At 54.5% G+C, this 18,222-nt stretch overlaps 1 protein-coding gene across 4 annotated transcripts in view; it reads right to left on the bottom strand.

Annotated features, from left to right (window-relative positions):
- Positions 1 to 6,956: 6,956 nt before the first annotated feature.
- Positions 6,957 to 18,222, bottom strand: part of RGS3 (regulator of G protein signaling 3) — a 115,288-nt gene continuing 104,022 nt past the window's right edge. For 3 of the 4 annotated variants that reach the window (XM_079791009.1, XM_079791004.1, XM_079791005.1), the window contains 5 exons: positions 12,490 to 12,554; positions 9,847 to 9,948; positions 9,393 to 9,454; positions 8,678 to 8,844; positions 6,957 to 7,911 (listed from right to left, as the gene is read on the bottom strand). In XM_079791009.1, the coding sequence (XP_079647135.1) occupies positions 7,726 to 7,911; positions 8,678 to 8,844; positions 9,393 to 9,454; positions 9,847 to 9,948; positions 12,490 to 12,554 (582 nt within the window). In that variant the 3' untranslated portion in view covers positions 6,957 to 7,725. Of the gene's footprint in view, positions 7,912 to 8,677; positions 8,845 to 9,392; positions 9,455 to 9,846; positions 9,949 to 10,050; positions 10,454 to 12,489; positions 12,555 to 18,222 lie in introns of those variants that run through there. The other variant, XM_079791008.1, reaches the window with a different exon arrangement.

Below are 18,222 nucleotides of genomic sequence, written 5' to 3'. Positions count from 1 at the left end.
GTAAATCCAACAAAACAAAACTTGTACGTGGGAAACTGCAAAGTGCTGATGAAAGAAATCCAAGATCTAAACAAATGGAAAGACATACCATGTTCATGAATGAAAGACGCAGCATAGTAAAGATACCAGTTCTCCACAAATTGAAACACAATGCAATTACTCTCAGGACTCTGTAGACTAGGCAAGATTATCCCAACACAATGGGATTTAGTATCAAGACCTCAGGAAGACTTCTTGCCAGTTAGGCAAGATTATTCTAAAATTTACACAGAAAGGCTAAAAAACTACAATGGTTAAAACAATTTAAAAAAAAAAAAAAAAGTAAAGTGGGAAGAATCACTCTACCTAATTTTAAGGCTTATTCTACAGCTACAGTAATCAAGACTGTGAGGCTTTGGTAGAGGGATAGAAACTTAGATCTGTGGAATAGAGAATCTAGAAATAGAACCACACAAGTATGGCCACTGATTCTTGACAAAGGTGCAAAAGCAATTCAATAACACTTTACCTGCACTAGGATGAATATGATGAAAAAGAAAGACGTTATAACAAGTATTGGCAAAGATGCGGAGAGACTAGAACCCTCACACACTGAATGTCTAATGGGGTGGGTTTGGCAGTTCCCCCAAAAGGGAAACAGAGTGTTTATGACTCAGAAATTCCACACCTAAGTAAATACCCAAGAGAAATGAAAATATATGTCCACACAAAGGCTTGTACATGAATATTTATAACAACATTATTCATAATAGCCCCAAAGTAAAAACAACACAACGACCCATCAACTAATGTATTGGATGAATAAAATGTGGTATGTTATGTGGTATTGAAATAGGATATATACAAAGGAATATTATCAGGCAATAAAAAAATGAAGTACTGACACATGCTACAACACGATGCCAAGTGCAAGAAGCCACAAAAGACCACATATTTTATGATTCCATTTACATGAAATGCCCACACTAGGCAAATCTAAGACAGAAAAGTAGATTAATCGTTGCCCAAGGATGGGAAGGTTGGGGTATAGAGAAGGGAGTGATTACTAATAGGTATGGAGGTATTTTAGGAGATGGTGAAAATGTTCTAAAATTGATTGTGGTGAGGGTAGTACAACTTTGTGAATATACTAAAAACCATTGAGTTGTATACTTTAAACAGGTAAATTGTATGCTGTGTGGTTACATCTCAATAAAGCTGGCTTAAAAAAACAATTCAATGGATGAAGGACAGTCTTTTCAACAAATGGTGCTAGAGCAATTGGATATCTTTATGCAAAAAAAAAAAAAAAAAAAAGAACCTAAACCTCACATCTTACACAAGAATTAACTCAAAAGGGACCATAGACTTAAATGGAAAACTATAAAACTGTTAGAAGAAAACACAGGAGAAAATCTTTAGTACCCAAGGATTGGTAAAAGTTGTTAGACATAGCACCAAATACATGATCTGTAAAATAAAAAATAATAAATTGGACTTGATCAAAATTAAAAAGCATTTACTTTGCAAGAGACACATTAGGAGGAGGAGGAGACAAGCTACAGACGGAGAGAAACGATTTGCAAATCACATAGCTGACAAAGGATTCCTATGTAGAATATATGAAGTGCACTCAAACTCAACAGTAAAAAGGCAAACGCTCTAATTGGAAAATGGGCAAAAGACATGCAGAGACATTTCACCAAAGAGGATATACAGACGGCAAATAAATGAAAAGATGTCCACTATCACTGGCCATTAGGAAAATGCAAATTAAGACCTGGAAGAGCTCTCAACTCGCACCTATTACAACAGCTAAAATAAAACATACGGGCCACTTTAAGGGCTGGCCAGGTTGCAGAGAGCTGGGTCTCTGATGACACAGCGACTCGGGCAGTTTCTTAAACATTGCACCTCTACTTACCATACCACCCAGCAATTGCACTCCTGGACATTTTCCCCAGAGAGATGAAAACTGTGTCCACCCAAAACTCGCCACGCAATTGTTCATGGCGGCTTTGTATGTAATAGCCAAGAACCCGAAACAACCAAAATGCCCCTCAGTAAGTGACTAGTGAAACCACCTGTCGTACATCCCCACCACGGAACGGAACGCGACTGGGAAAGAGACAGGATGGAACTATCGACAGACACAGCTTGAGTGGATCTCAAGGTCATGATGACGAGTGAAGAGAGACAATCTCATAAGGGCACGTCCTGCCTGGTTCCCTTCACATATCATTCTTAAAATGACAAAATGATACCGATGCGGAGAGGATTCAGGGCTTAGGGATGGTGGGGGTGGAGGGTGGATGTGACTATAAAAAAGTATCGAGGGAGATCTTTTCTGTGAAAGAGGTCTGCCTCTTGACTGGGGGAGTGGTTCCAAAATCTACACATGTGATCGAGTGACAAACCCCATCCCCTGTCAGACTCTGGGTGTGACAGTGTGCCATAATTGTGTCAGATGTCACTATTGGGGGAGCTAGGTGGAGGGCACATCAGCTTTGCCTTTTCCATCCCCTGTATATTGTTACCTTTCCCAGGGTGCACACTGAGTCTCCCCCTGACTCCAGGGATGCTCTGTCCTGGGCTCAGTGACGCCGTGTGTGTGACAGAGGTCAGGTGGGGTGACGACTTGACCTCAAGGGAAGGAATGTGTAAAAACCAGCAGATCCTTCCTCCTCGAAGCCTGGCTGGAGGACCTGGAGGGCAGAGCCCCAAGGGGTAGGGGGTGAACCATGGAGACCCGGGGCAAGTGGTAAATAGGCAGCTCCATCCAAGTCGGTGCCCAGTCGTCTGGGGACATAGCTAAGCTCCGTTTTTAGAGTCCTAACAACTCATGTGTGCGCGCGCACACACACACACACACACACACACACACACACGCGCGCGCGCGCGCGCGCACACACACACACACACACACACGGCCTGGATCCCAGCCCCTCACACCACACAAAGCACCATGTGCCCCTTCAGAAGGTCCTCAGACCAGAGGAAAAGCTTGATTCTCCTTGTTTTCCAGAAGAAACCAACAGGACGAGGGAGGGCCCTCATCCAAGGTCACAGGAGGGTTTGGGACAGATCTCCGGGCAGGCCAGCTGGCCGGCGGTGTGGGTGCTATTCAGTTGCTCCTGAAACTGGCAGGTAGGACCCTGCCAGGCCCACGTGGAGCCAGGGGCCCAACCACACCCTCTGGGGCCCTGCCCTTGTCATTGAGTCACTGGCCATCTCTTCTCAGAAACTGACCATGAGGCAGATGTGGAGGCGGCTTCCTCCTGTGCAGCTGCTTGGGGCTCGGCCTGACCTCACCTCCTGGATCAGTCAGTCACAGCCCCACGCTCCCTCCTCTCCCCCATGCGGGGCGCCCCGTCTGTGGCTGGCCCTGTGCTGAGGGTTGACACATATTTATATTTATTATCTCACTGAGTCCATGTGAGTCCAGGTGGATCATTATTCCCACTTTATACATGAGATGCTGAGGCGCAGAGAAGTCAGGCAACCTGTCAGACAGCTATACTGAGAACTGAGAGTCGGCTCAGGACCAAGTCTCTCTACACACTTCAGCTCCCGCCATTCCTTGGCCCAACTTAGAAAAGCTCTGCCCGCAAGCCCAGGGGAGCCTGTGGTAAGAACCCCCATCCAAGCCACTCAACCTCAGACTGGCTGGAGGTGAGGCTGCCTGGAAGTTAGGGGTCCAGGTCCCAGACCCTGCTCCGTCACGCCATACTTGTCCACTCTCTCTGGCCCTTACCTTCCTCGTTTGTAAAGTGAACACAGTGTTCAGACCTTCTCCAAGGACGGGTGGCGATAAGGCTAACGGTGCCCTTGAGGGGTGTGACCATAGCTATTATTTCGTATCTGCCACCTGTCCCTGCCCTCCCCCACCCAGCCACGCCCTTGCTCCCATCCAGGCTGAGCAGGCCCAGATCAGCCCCACAGCTCTTCCTCATCCCCCTTCTCTAACCCAAAAAAAGGACTCCTCAGTGGCTGGGGCCCAGGGTATCTCCTTCCCTCCTGCAGGCCTGCCCAGCCAGGGAAAGGACAGGCAGAGCCAGATGTTTCCCAGATGTTGCTGATTTTTAAGCACAGGAGTGCTCCTCTGAGGCCCAGGGCCTATTGCTTGAGGTTCTGAGAGCTCTGAGGAAGAGGCAGGGGAGGGCCTGGGGGAGGCTTGGGGAAGAGAGGTGAATTGGAGAGGCTGGCTAGGATAGGAGATCCGTGGGAGGGACCCAGAGAGAGAGTAAGCAAAGGGGCTGGGGAGCAAGGCAGGGAGGTGAGGGTAGGGAGCTCAGAGAAGTCTGGTGAAAGGGAGGGGACCAGGGAGGGGCGAAGGCTGAGAATCAGGCTGACCTGCCACCACCCCCCCCCCCCCCCCCGCAGGATCCCCACTTCACAGGCACAGAACTTTAGAACTCCCTCGAGGCTGCCGGGCCCTCCTGAGCTGCTCCTGGAGATAATGAGCTCCCTGCTACAGGAGGGAGGCAAGCAGAAACCCAAGAAGGGACCCGAGCACCAGGCAGCAGTTTGGACCCGAGCGAGTCTGGGAGGCCATATCTGTCCCAAACCAGACCAAGAGGCTGAGAGTGCGAGGGACTGGACTCGCCAGCAAGAAGTCAGCTGAAGTTGGCACAGGCGGGCCAATACCGAATCTCTACCCACTGGCACCCAGCCAGGCAGCGCTGCTGTGCCCTCTCCCCTTTCCACATTTTGCACCCTACTTGCCAGCTGACCCCAAATGCGCCCAGCTAGGCCAAGACTGGGCAGTGGCGCGGGGACAGGCTGTTCTTAGTCCCTGGAACGGGCTGACTTTGTCCTCCAGCAAAATTGTTCCTGAAGGACAGGGTTCTGGGGTCTGGGACTAAAGGCCCCCTGTCCCCTTTAATACGGGCAGAGCCCGGGCTGGGCAGGTGGAGAAGGAGCTCTGCCCCTCCCCCTGACCCTGAATAATGCCCTTGCTAACAGCAGCTCCTACTGAAGGAGCATCGCCCTGTGCCAGGCACCGGGCTACACTTGCCGCAGGAATGACCTTGCTCAGTCATCACAGCTCTGGGGTGGGGGTCAACATGCACAATTCACAGATGAGGAAACGGAGGCAACGTGAGGTTATGTGACTGATTCACAGACTGGCAGCTAGTAGTCGGTGGTGGAGGCAGAAGCTGAATCCTAGAGCCTGACTCCGGACTCTGGGCCTCTCACCGCGCTGGGTGCTGCTTCCCTCCCTCCACCTCCGTCTTCCCACCTGTGGGATGAGGAGCGAGCTGGACATACTGACCACACAGCTCTCAGAACCCACACTGACCAGCCTGGGATTGCCAGGCAGAGACCAAGAAACCTGATCTTTTTTCACATGTGAAAAAAAAAAAAATGGGGACCAGGCCAAACCACACTGAACAGGTGAGGGGACTGAGGGACTGAGGTCTATGGGGGTAAAGGCTGTCCCCAAGGCCCACCCCAGGAGCTCAGGGCAGGACCCAGGCACTTTCCCAGTCTGCCTTCCAGAAGCTTGGCATAGCCAAAGCCCCTCTGAGGCCGGGGGTCCCGGTGTGAGTCATGGAAACCAGGCAGTGGGCCCTTCCAAAATGGGAATTCCATCTGCCTGACTCTGTTCTCCTGGACTCTGGTTTCCATGGCAATTTGGGGTGGGAAGGTGGAGGGCCTGGAGGAGGGCTACATCCCTGGAATTAAGAAAGGGGAGTCTCCTATGGGCTGAGTGTCTCCTCCAAGCAGAAGATGCCCTCGCTCCCTGCCCTTCCTGCCTCACTGAGGCACTGGCAGCTGCCCTCCACCACGACACAGCCGCGCACGGCTCACTGGCCAGGTCTGGCGCCTGGAAGGAGACCCAGCCCATTCCTGGAAGAGCTCACATTCCTGTGCTCGTATATTAAGCACCTACTGTATGCCTGGCCCCAGGTTAGGCCTTGAGACCACCATTTCTGATGCTCCCCTTATGGGGGTGGCCTCGCCCAGGGAGACCAGCGAGGGGAAGCAGGGCGAAGAGTGCACAGCCCCGTGTCCAAGTGCCCAGTGGGCAGACCCGAACCCAGGACACCAGACAGGGAACGAGCTCCAAGGAGAGGGGTCCAGCCCCTCTTACACCAACCAGTTCTGTCCAGATTTAAGTCAGCCCAGCTGAGCCAGTCCCCACCCACAGGCCGTGTCCTGGCCCCTGCCCCGAGACCCTGGCAGCTGGTATGTGTGGGCATCAGGGAAAGCTTTGGCCTCAGCTTGGCTTGGATTCCAGGCCCTCTTCCACCCTCCGGGAAAGTGGGCCAGGGCCTCCCCTGAACTGTGGCTGTGGACCAGGCCTTCCCTAAACTTGCATCTCCTGTTAGGCACAGTGGGGGAAGCCTTCCCCAGGGCCACAGAGGGACTCTGGGAGCCCTACTCCCTGTCACCTCCCCAGCTCTTCCTTGTCCTAAAGGCCTCGTCTGCACTGCTGCCCTGCCAAAGATTCTGGCCCACCCACCTCCACCAACCAGCCCCGGGACACCTGAAAGTTCCACCAGAATCCCAGGGTGTGGCAGGGCAGAGGAGTGAAGGAGCTTGCTGAAGGTCACACGGCCAGTGGGTGACCAAGGCCGGACTCCATCCTGTGGCTGGCAGAGGACAGGAGATCCAGAGCTTTTCAGCCAGTCGGGCTTAGACTGAACCCTGTCTCTGCCCCTTGCCTGCTGTGTGACCTTGAACAAGTCTCCTTACCTGCCTGGGCACCACGCTCCGCATCTGTAAAATGGGGATAACCCCCTCCTCCCAGGCTTGCAGAGAAGAGAAGCGGAACGAGCATGGCAGAGCCGGCCACAGAGGCAGAGGTGGTCAGGGAGCAGCCCTCACCACTGTATGGTGTCTGTGGCTCCAGGATGGGAGGCAGGGGATGGCTAGAAAGGAGGAGAAGCTGGACCAGCAGGCCAACGACCAACCCTCCCAGCCCCAGTCACCCTGGGAAGCCTCAAAACCAGGAACACACAGGTCAAAAACAAGAACTAACACAGGCCTTTTATTTGCTCCAGAACTTGGCTGCTGTGTGGTCTGAGGGTGTCATGCTTCCCCAGAGCCCATCAAGGGACCTCCTTCCTCGAGGGCGCTGGATTTCTGGGCGAGGGCAGACAGCATCGCCCGCTCCTCCAGGCCTCATCAGTCCAGAAGGCCCAGCTGCCTGCCACCGGTGCCTGGGGCCAGCACATCCCCTGAACCTGGAAAATGATGCCCACCTTCTCTGCAAGGTGGCTTTTCACAAGGCGTTGGTTAAAATATTGCACTTGTAAATTAGGAAAACTGATGAGGCAACGGTTTCCTATTACAGGAAGACGTGTCAAGCATCCTACTACTGTTTAAATAAATAAAACTCAAGGCGGGGGTTCTGTGCGAGCCCCAGTGGCCCCTGGAGAGCCCTGGAGCCCGGGCCATGCCCCTGCCCCACCAGCCAGTTCTTTAAGGAACTTGGTCAACGCGAGGTCTCCGCAGCAGGGAGCAGCAGCTCCGGATGTGGTTCAGCCAGGGCCCCCGACCTGCCGGGGCCCTTGAGCCCCCTCGTACCGCGGCAGTGGGGACCCAGTGGGGCCGGTCCTTCTCTCCTCCAGTGGCCTGGGCCTCTCTTGGTCCCGGCCTCTCATCCAAATGTCCATCTGTCTGTCCGGAGACGTGGCCTCTGGGGGCTTGGTTGCCCCCTCCGTCGCAGGGGAGAGGGAGGCGTAGGAGGGAGCCCAGCCCTCCTAGTGTGAATGCTGAGCTCTACCCTGGCGGCCCCTAAAGTGGGGGACTCATCTTCTTTTGGTTAACGAGGTCCAGGTAGAGGTCAGAGCGGAGGAAGCGTGGGTACGAGTCCTTTTCCATGAGCCCGAAGATGCGCTTCTGTGCCAGATCGAAGCAGCCCCTCGTGACGCTCTGCAGGTTGTCCTTGGTGTGCTCCCGTGTGTACGAGTCCAGGTTTACCTTCAGGGGCACAGGTGGCATGGTCAGGGCCGCCTGCAGGGGGCTGACCCTGGGGTGGGGGGTGGGACCTGGGCGGGACCTATCTGGCCTCTCACCTCAAAGCCCCTCTGCTCCACATCACAAGGTTCAGAGTGGAGGCCCTGGGCCGGCAGTTCAAGTCTTAGCTCAAGTCTTAGCTCGTCCCTTACTGAAGGGCCTGAAAACCACCTCCAGAGTCAGGCTGCCCGGGTTTAAATCCCAGTAGCGCCACACCTAGGTGTGTGGCTTTGAGCAAATCACTTAAGTGCTCTGAGTCTCAGTTGCCTTATCTACCGCTTAGGAATAATAGTACCTTCTTCTAAGAGTTGTGCAAATTAAGCTAGACCACCCGTGTTAAACACATAGGGGTTGAATCAACAGACCCCCTCCACCCCCGTGGCTGCGCACACAGTAAGCACTCAATAGACGTCAGCTGCTATGATTAGGCTCTCCAAGACGGTCCCTCATTTTAAAAATGAAGATCATATTAAAATCTACTTCACAGGTTATAGACGTGAGCCCATTCATAAAGGGCTTAGCATCGCAAGAGGCCATTTTTGGTATCAACTGAATTCAGTTCTTCCCGAGGTCCCAGCTGGCTTCCTCTCCACCCCAGGACACACGGTGCCTGAGAATCACCCTGCCCTCTCCCCTTCCTGACCTCCTCCTGGAGGCATCCAGCTACCCCCAATCACTAAGAGGCCATGGGGCACGGGGACAGGGCTGAGGGCCCGGACGGAGTCCTTACCTCCTTGCACGCCTGGATTGCGATGTACTCGGCAAAGATCTTCTTGGCCTTGGCTGCCATCTTGGACTGTGACTTGACCTTCTTAAAGTCCTCGCATGCCAGCCAGAATTCCAGGTTCTCCTCACTAAACTCGGTGCGCAGAAAGGCCTGGAACACTGCTAACCCGTCTGTGAGGACAAGTCCGGACCCTGGGTGAGAGGCAGAACCAGCCTCTCCTGCCCTCAGCACCCCCAGATTATCCTTCTGGGAACCTTAGGGTGTAAATGCCTCGGTGAGCCCTGGCCAGGTGTCTCCCCATCTGTGCCTCAGTTTTCCCATCTGCAAAATGGGGATCACCTGCCCTGTGAAGCTCAGAGGGGATCCTGCCCCTGAGAGGAGGATTGCCACATTTGGCCCAGTGTGAGCCCTCACAGTACATGGAAATGTTTCTTGTTATTCTGGGAAAATGGGTCTGAGCACACAGGTCCCAACGGCCTCCAGCAGGCAGTGCCAGCTCCCATGGACAGGGAGGGGCTGGCGGAGCCGGCTCAAGGCCAGGCCAAGGGCCTCAGCCCGGGCTCAGCCTCTCCCAACAATAGGGACCCCTCACGGGGCCCAGCAAAGAGGGAAAGGCTACCGCTGCAGGATCAGGCTCCCGCTCTGGTCTCGGAGAGGAAGAAGAGAGAGGGAGGGAGAGAACCCAGGGAGGGAGAACAGGACACTGGCCCCCACTTACATTTATGAAGCAGCAGCTTCTCCAAGGACTCGCCCCACTTGAGGGCTTCCTCCGAGGTGGGCCTGAGGGCAGAGGAAAGGGGCACCATGAGGCTCTGAAAAGTGGGGCAGCTGGGTCTGGGCAGCCTCTGTTCGCCGCCCTTGGCCCAGGCAGTGACTGATCCTGACTGGGGAGTCCAGGAGGGGCCCACCCCGTTTCTTGGGGTCAGCTTCACTTCTATCCCCCCCTGCCCCCCGCCCCTGCCTGGCTGTCCTTCCCAGGGCAGCTATCCCCTGAGGGCTGCTGCTTGTGGGCACCAGGCTCCCTCTATCTGAGCCTCCATCCCACCCAGAGCTGGATTCAATACCCCTTGCCCTTTAACCCCACCACCAGCCCTGCTCCCCCTCTCCCCCGTCCTCCCTCCGGGGAATCAGTGAGTGCCTGAGGGGTCCCAAGGTGCCAGGGGGGGACCTACTTGAATGACTTCATCACTTTGTCTGCCTTGCCTGTTGGCTGGGCCCCGGGGGACTCGTTCCGCCGCCTGAAGATGCCCAGCTTGTTCTTCATGTCCTTGGCTCTGGGGGCAGAAGCAGAGAAGGCGGGGGTCGGTCAGCCAGGCACACTCAGACCCTGTAAACTCAGGGTCGGGAGGCCGCGGGCTGGGGCAAGGGCCACCTACTCCTTCATCGTGTGCCGCCTCTGTAGGTTCCCGTTGCGCGTGAGGTACATGCCCCGGAGCATCTCCGTAGGCCCCCCCACCTTGGGGCCCGGGAAGGTCTGCAGGGAGCACTCGGGGCTCCTGCTCCCCAAGCTCTGTCCTGAGCGGCAGGCAGGCCAGGCAGCAGTGGGGCAGGATGTGGAAGAGCGTGCCTGTGCTTGCTGGGATCCCAGCCCGACTGCTGCACTCCCAGGCATAGGCGGGGCTGGGACTCAAACAGGAGGAGCCAGGAAAAGGGAGGGGCCAGGACGGGGAGCAGAAAAAAAAGCCCCCCTGGCCAACCCGGAGAGGGAGCCCGTGACAGGGGCTGTGTCTGCAAGGGGCGGCCTCCGGGGCCCGCCCAGGCAGGAAGCCAGGCCCAGTTGTTTGTGAGTGGCCTCCCCCGTTACCACGGCAGCTGGGGGAAGGAGAGAACGAGTCAGCAAATTGCCGGAGGGAAGAGGGGAGGAGGGAGAGCCTGTGCACACCAGGGTGGCAGGACTGCCTATTTTTAGCCAAGAACTATTTTTAGCTTTGCCACTCCCCCCCATGGCTGCAGATTTTAGCCCTGGGCGAAGCTGCTAGCAGCGAAGGGTTAAATGTCTCATGCTCCTATTGGCCTGCCCTCCCCCCCTTTTCTCTAGCCCCCTTACCCCTGAGCACCCCCCAGAGAATAGCTCCCAACCTCAGCCACTGGCTTTGGATACCCCCATCCACGAACATGCAGGATGCGCCAAACGTCTTAGTACAATGTTAAGCTTAAATAGCTTCAGAAGTACAAGTCCTATAAACTTTCAAAAACATCTTTTGAACGTGCAATTAGTTAGTCTTTGAAACATTTTGAGTAAGTTTGTTTGTTTTAATTTCTTATCTCCATCTTTCTGATTAAAGATGAGAAATGCTGACTGAAAGCAAACATTTAGAAGGTATGATCTAAATCACAGAGCTAAAGACGTGCAAAAGAAATGTAAAAAACTCAACTTTCAAATGTGCTTTATAAGTCTGTAGCATTTATACTTCTGAAGTTATTCAAACTAGGACCTACTGGACACCCTTGTACTTGAGGGGAGTGGTACCCGGTGGAGCTTAAGAGTGAGAATTTGAAGCCAGACAGCCCAGGGTTCGAATCCCAGCTCCAGCAACCAGCTGTGTGCCTTTTGTCAAGTTACCTAATCTCTCTGAATGTCAAATTTTCTCATCAGCTAAACAGGGATGACAAAGGTACCTAACATCTGCTGGGGTTGTTTCAAGGCCAGGATAAGATGCACAGAAGGCTTTAACACAGTGCTAGGGGCAAAACTGCCCACATGTCTACCGGAGGGTCTGGGGCAGCTGCCCAGGGATGGGGACCCTGCTCTAGAAGGTTCCAAGCCAATGCGATAAGGCCAAGGAGTCCAGGGATTGGCAGCCCTCTGGGTGAGGACTGGGCCCACAGAGAGCCCTGGGGTGGCCGGGAGGGAGAGAGCACAGCTCCCTGAGCCTGGTGCTGAGAGCCCCTGCTCCAGGCCCACTGTGCAGGTGGGTACACAGAGGGGCGGAGGGAGAGGGGGCGCTTGTCTGAGGCCCAACCTTCAGGGGCTCCTTGCTGGCTCAGAGCCCACAGGGAACAGCAGAGAGAAGCCTGCAGCTGCGGCAGGAAACTGGAGAGGGCAGGGGAGCTGGGGGAAGAGAGTTTCTACCGTAGTGGATGGAGCCCAGCTAGGGTCGAGGCTAGGGAAGAAGGTTGCAGGAGGCATCTGGGAAAGATCCCTGTTCTCCCCACCCAAGCCCAATTTATGCATAACGGTGGGCACTACAGGACCTGGAGAGGAGGAGGTCCCCTCCAGGTGCCACCATGTGTCCCTTAACTTCCCGCCCTGCCATTCTCTGCAGTCTCCAGGGTCTCGGCCTGAGGGAAAAGGAGATTCTCCACACACCCTGTTAACTGACACTTCTAACAAATCCCGGAGCATGGCCAGAAAGGCTTGGGGAATATGGGATTCGCTATCTGGGCCAGCAGCGCCCCCTCCTGGCAATGTCTGAGACTGCTACTATTCAAGAGCCAAGAGGAGAAAGGGGAACCTTACCAACTGTCTGTTCAGCCCTCTCAGAGGCAGCCAGGACCTGTTGAGGTCTCTCAGCCACTATTTCTTTCAAAGGCTGGGGCGGGGCAATGGCAACCTGGCTGGCTTCCTCCGCTTGGTTCCCGGTGGCTTCCAGGCGCTGAATCGGCACCTTGCCTGACACTACATAGAAGCTGAGGGCAGTGCCAGAAGCTCAGAACCCTAGTAACCCCGCCCTGGGGCCACTGCCAAGTCCCAAGGTTCTGCTGTTCCCTGTGTCTGCCTGGGGCAGGACTGGGTGCAGCCCCTTCTCCCCACCTGTACCCCCGGAGGAGGAAGAGGGGTGCAAGGGTGAGGGCCATGGGTCTTTCCAACATACAGGTTTTTGCTCTTTCTCTTCCGGGAGCCTTCGTCATTGTCCCCAACCGTGTCGGGCCCACTCATCTGTGGAGAAAAGACAGGTATGGTGTGATCCAGAGGCTGCTGCCTGAGCAGCGAGAGACTCAGGAATCAGAACAGCTCCTGCAAAATTGCTTCCTCTAGTCCCCACCCCTCACAGAACAGGCGAGGGAGGGAGACCCCACTACTAGAAACAGCCTGTCCAATGGAATGCAGCTGGCTTGGCCGAGCCTCCCCCCAAGGGTCTCCTCCTAGTGCACTTAGGACCTGGCTTGCTGAGAAGAGGGCAGAGACATCGCGGCAGGCAGTAGGGCTGGCTGGAGAGCAGCACTTCAGCAGGGCTTCTGCTGTGTGACTGGGCCAATGGCTGTCCTTCTCTGAGCCTCTGCCACAACCTTTTGCAGCAAGGATTCAGAATCTGGAGAAGGGGCCACGCGCAAATGGGTATACTAGATAAGAAATATAAATTTGGAAGGCATTGGGGGAACCAGGCGGACGCCCTTCTCTAGTGGAATGGCTCCCTGAATGTCCGGACCCATAGCTTTTTATTTACTAGAATACACATTTGCCCTTTAGCAAAGCAAACAGACATCAATGGTAAGGTTTGGTAAACAATAAAAGAATATCAGGTTAGGGCCGTGGTCGGCAAACTGAGGCTCGCGAGCCACATGTGGCTCTTTGGCCCCTTGAGTGTGGCTCTTCCACAAAATACCACGGCCTGGGCGAGTCTATTTTGAAGAAGTGGCATTAGAAGAAGTTTACGTTTAAAAAATTTGGCTCTCAAAAGAAGTTTCAATCATTGTACTGTTGATATTTGGCTCTGTTGACTAATGAGTTTGCCGACCACTGGGTTAAGGGATTGCCTTCAGCCATTCAGCCAGCAGCAGGTAATATAATGCTGATTCTCAGCCCTTGCTGAATATCAAAGTCCATCAGCCTTCTGATGGACCTCTCGTATTTATATGTTAACTACTTTTTGGTCGTTGCCTCCAGCAAGCCTCTATTCCTTAATTTCAAAATTGAAATCCTAAGGACTAACTCAGGATTCTGCAGTTTGAAAGATACCTGGGACTGCTCAGTAGTGTGTAAAGTGAATTATTACACCTCTCTTGCCTTAAAACTCTCCATGGCTCCCTAGTACCCTCGGGGAAACATCCAAACTCCATAACATGATGTGCAGGGTCTATCATCTCAGGATCCGGGCAGAAAGGTCCATTTTAACATCCATTACCACTCCTCCAGTGATCTCCCCAGCCTGACTCCTGCTCCAGCAACCTCCTTGACCTGCTCCCCAACCAAACAGAATGTATTCACTTGCCTCGTCCCTTACTGTGGGCCTTCGCACATGCTATTCCTTCCATGGGGGATGCCTTCTCCTCCTACGACCCAGCCTCTGGAAAGACCTAGACCTCTGGAAAGATGCTTAAATGCCTCCTCACCTGGGAGGCCCTCCCTGACCCCCAAATCAAAGTTGTGCCTCCTTTACTCCCTTTGAGGTCCCCACTACACCCAAAATGGCTTGTTCCAAATCTGTCTTCTCCACTGGACTGTGAGTTCCCATGAGCGAGGCCGCTGTCTGACTGCACCTGTCTAGGTAATCTTCACCGGACCTAGGGCACAGTATCCAATAAATATGTGTAGAATGAATGAATGAATGAATGAATGGAGAGAGAGGGAAAGAGGACTGGGAAAGATGCATCTTGAGGTGCCTGCTGCTTGATTCAAGGCCTGCAACTTTATCTCCCAGGCTCCACTTCAGCCCACAGATTCCACCCATTCCACCCCCATCTCCTTGCCTTTGCCAGTGCTATGCCCTCTTCCTGGAATGCCCTCTCCTCTTCTCCCAGTCTTCACCTCCCCCTACTCCAGTGGTCGGCAAACTCATTAGTCAACAGAGCCAAATATCAACAGTACAACGACTGAAATTTCTTTTGAGAGCCAAATTTTTTAAACTTAAACTATATAGGTAGGTGCATTGTTATTAACTTAATTAAGGTACTCCTAAGCTGGCCTTTGCTAAAAACTCAAGAGGCCAAAGAACCGCATGTGGCTCGCGAGCCGCGGTTTGCCGACCACTGCCCCAGTCCATCACTCCTGCAGACCACTCCAGACTCACACCATCTCTACCGGGGCCTCCCTCTGTCTCCCTGCCTATGCTTGCCTGTCCTTCTCAGGGGAAACCAGAGCCCCAGCTGTGCCACCCAGAGCAGGAGCCCAGGAAGTGCTCCGAGACAGCAGAGGAAATAGCGCTCAGAGAGGATGGGCATGGACACTGTGTCCCAAGATAAGATAGAGGGCCTCCAGGCGTGGCTCTCAGCTCTGATTCCGCATGAGCCCCACCCTGGGTCTCAGTTTCCTCACTTGTAAAATAAAGATGGGCTACGCCTTAAAATACTGTGTTAATTCTGGAAAGAAAAATAATCCAGAGATATCCAGCAGGAGGAGCTACTAGCCTCAGTAAAGCATGCACCCATGGATGGATGGATGGATGGATGGATGGATGGATGGATGGACCTACGGATGGATAGATGAAGGACAGGTGAAGTATGGCATCATTTATAGAGCTTGTACTATAGGCCAGACCTTGGGATGGGCATTATTCAGATACTATCTCATTCATCTTCAGAGTAAGTCCATACAGTAAACAGAGGCTCAGAGAAGGTAAGCCACTTGGCCAAGGATACCCAGCACTTAACTGACAGCAGGAATCTAGGCCTATCTGAATCCAAACCGTGTGTTTCTCCGCCAGAGGATGCTGCTACGCAAAGGCGAGGACAGAGCACGTTTTGAATGTTTCCAGTGAAAGACTCAGGGGAAATGCCGCCTCCTTCCTGAGAACGCTGCCCCACCAAGGCTGTAAACACGAGTGTGTACGTGCACACACAGGCACACGCCCGGCTGTGACGAGGGATTCCAGAGCTGGGTCTGCAGCCAGACCTGGCTATAGATCTTCTTCCCACTGACTTTGGAGCAGTTTCCCAGCCTCTTTAGTTCTAACACAGGGCATGGGGCCGACCACACACCCCACTGCCGGAAGATTCCCTAGGAACAAGTCTGGGCCCGCACGCCCCAACCTTGGCACACAGTGTGTCCTCACTACCCAGAGGCTGCTTGTGCTCATTGCCCAGTGGGTGCTACTACCGTCACCCACTGAATATACAAGCTGTGGCCACGCCGGCCTGGCTAGGCAGGGCCTGAAGCCCCCACCCGTGGGAAAGGGCCCAGGCGCTGTGCTTCCTCCCATTCTAACCTCAGCTTCCGCACTTTATCAGCACCACACAATGGGCCTGGGGGCCACTCCCACCCGCCCGCCAGCCCCAGCCTCTGCACTGCTGGGAAATGGGCTCTTCCTTCCACTGCTGGGAGGGGGTCATCTTCGGGAGAGGGGTCATCTTCGGCAGGGACCAGCCAAGCCAATCCCCCGGAGAGAGGGGCCGGGCAGCTCTGGCCCTGGGAGTCGGCCCCCAAAGTAGCCAGGAAAACCCAGGCACCAAGGGGTGGGGGGCAGAAAGCGGAGAAACGAAGATGAAAAGTTAGGATTCTCGTTTGCAGCCAGAGTAGTTCCCAAGGTTCCTGTCTATGGGAACGGCAGCCAGGCCTGCCCAGGGCCCAGCACAGAGGGCCTCTCCTTCCCATCGGCTCCCCACCATCTCTAGGCTACGTGACCCTCCCTGATGAATGGCTAACGGAGGTGGGCTGAGCCCAGAACCATCTCCCTTCCCTCCAGGCAGGAATCCCTGGGGCCTGCCCAGCCCCACCCGGCCATCTCCAGGGACTGAGAGCTCACTGCCTCTTGGAATAATAACCATACTTTTTATTGTAATTAGAACTCTAACCATAGCAGTAAAGATGCTAAACTGCCTGGATTTGAATCCCAGCTCCGTCGTTTATCAGCTCACAGGCCTCAGACGAGCTACGTCCCTTTTCTGGGCCTTGGTTTCCTTACCTGTAAGAGGAGGAGGATAATTAGACCCACCTCTTATTATAAGGATGAATGTTAGCCCGGATGAAGGGCAAAGCACAGCGGCTGTCCGTGGATGTCCTGGTAACTATCAGCCATTGTCGTTACTGCTGTGACTTGTTGAGCGCTCACTATGTGCCAGGCACTGAGCGAAAGTGCTATTCAAATGCGAGGAGCGCGCACATTTGGAATGTTTTCAGTGAAAGACTCGGGGGGGAGGGGGGCGATGCCGCCTCCTTCCTGAGAACGCTGCCCATCAAGGTTGCAAAGACGTGTGTGTATGTGTGCACACACAGGCTGTTCCTAACTTCACCTAATTTAATCTTTGCAACAATTCTAAGAACTATTTGCTTATTGCTCCCAGTTTGCAGGTGGGAAAACTGAGGCCCAGAGTAGTTCCGTTACCTGCATGGGCTCCCAGAGCTGGTAAGTAAGCAGAGAGTTTTGGGCCCAGTTCCAGAGCCCACCCAGGCCTGAGGGCGCTCCTGTGAGCAGGGCCTCCCCGGGTTTCCCAGCCTGGCAAGCCCCAGGGAACCCTGTGGAAACACTGGATCTAAGCTCTACACTTATTTGTTTAGACACCGGCAATCATTTCTCTTAGGCTTTTCTTAAATAGGAGCCTGGAAGGTGTTATCACCTCTCGGAGCTGGAAGGCATCCTAGGAGCCCTCTTGTCTGACCGGCAACCTAAGACTTAGTGCGGCAGGGCGAGCCCCCTCCGCTGATGGCCTCTGCACGTGCCAGTGCCCTGCAGGAGGAGGGACAAGGAAGCATGGCCAGGGAGGGGCCCTGCCTGTCTCCTCGCTGTCAAAGAGTGACCTGTGACTCTGGCCTGGGCCAGGCCAGACCGTGGTGCAGTTCAATGGCAGCATCCTGCGCCCAGACACAGCTCGGGGCTTCCCTGGCTCCCAGGAAAAGGGCAGGCACAGGCCTGTGGATCTGTCCAGCCTGGCCTCCGGGGAGCAGCCGGCAGAGCCAGGGCTGGCAGCAGAGGGCACTGTGAGACAGCTCAGCTCAGCACAAGGAGGCAGGCCCAGGCAGGACTCATGGGCTAACTGTGTGGGGTCTCCTCTCTGGACCTCAGCGGGCCCATCAGTAAGGTGACCATAGCAGGCAGACCACGTCCGGGTCTGTCTGATTCGGACACTCGCGCTCACAGTAGAAATCAGTGCACAAGAGGGCAGAATGACAGGTGGGGGGAGGGTCAACGTAGGGACGGTCACCCTGCGACAGGCAGCTTTGTGCTCTAGGCAGCCTCCGCTTAGCCACACATCAGCACACTGACCAGCCTGAGGCCGAGCCAGCTCTGTCTGGTGCTCCTAGGTCTCACGTCACCCCAGGGTCAGTGCCATGGGCACGGAGCACCTACATACGGCAACCTTCTTGAATCCCTGGACAACTCCAAGCAGACTCAAGTCTTCCCAGTTTATAAGAGAAGACTGAAGCTCAGAGAAAGACGTCACGTGGCCAAGGTCTCAGGACCAGGCAGGAGGAGGCAGAGCTGAGACTTGAACAGAGTCTGTCTGATTCCTTAGCCTGAAGACTTCACCCCTCTCCTCCCAGGAAAGCCAGGCCTGAGCCAGGGAGATGGAAGTCCTGGGAAAGCGCTGCCTCCCCAGCTGCCAGCCCCCTGCCCCTGCCCCTGCCCAGCATGAGGTGTGCAGGGTCTGGGGTAGAGCCAGAGGGGACGGGACCAGGCTGAGGCCACTGTCCAGCTGCACTCGCTGTGTGGTCTGGGACAAAACATTTCTCC

The sequence above is a fragment of the Cnephaeus nilssonii genome (assembly GCF_951640355.1).
Source record: "Cnephaeus nilssonii genome assembly, chromosome: 14".
NCBI classification, from domain to species: Eukaryota; Metazoa; Chordata; class Mammalia; order Chiroptera; family Vespertilionidae; genus Cnephaeus; species Cnephaeus nilssonii.
This window is presented reverse-complemented; position numbering and strand designations above follow the sequence as displayed.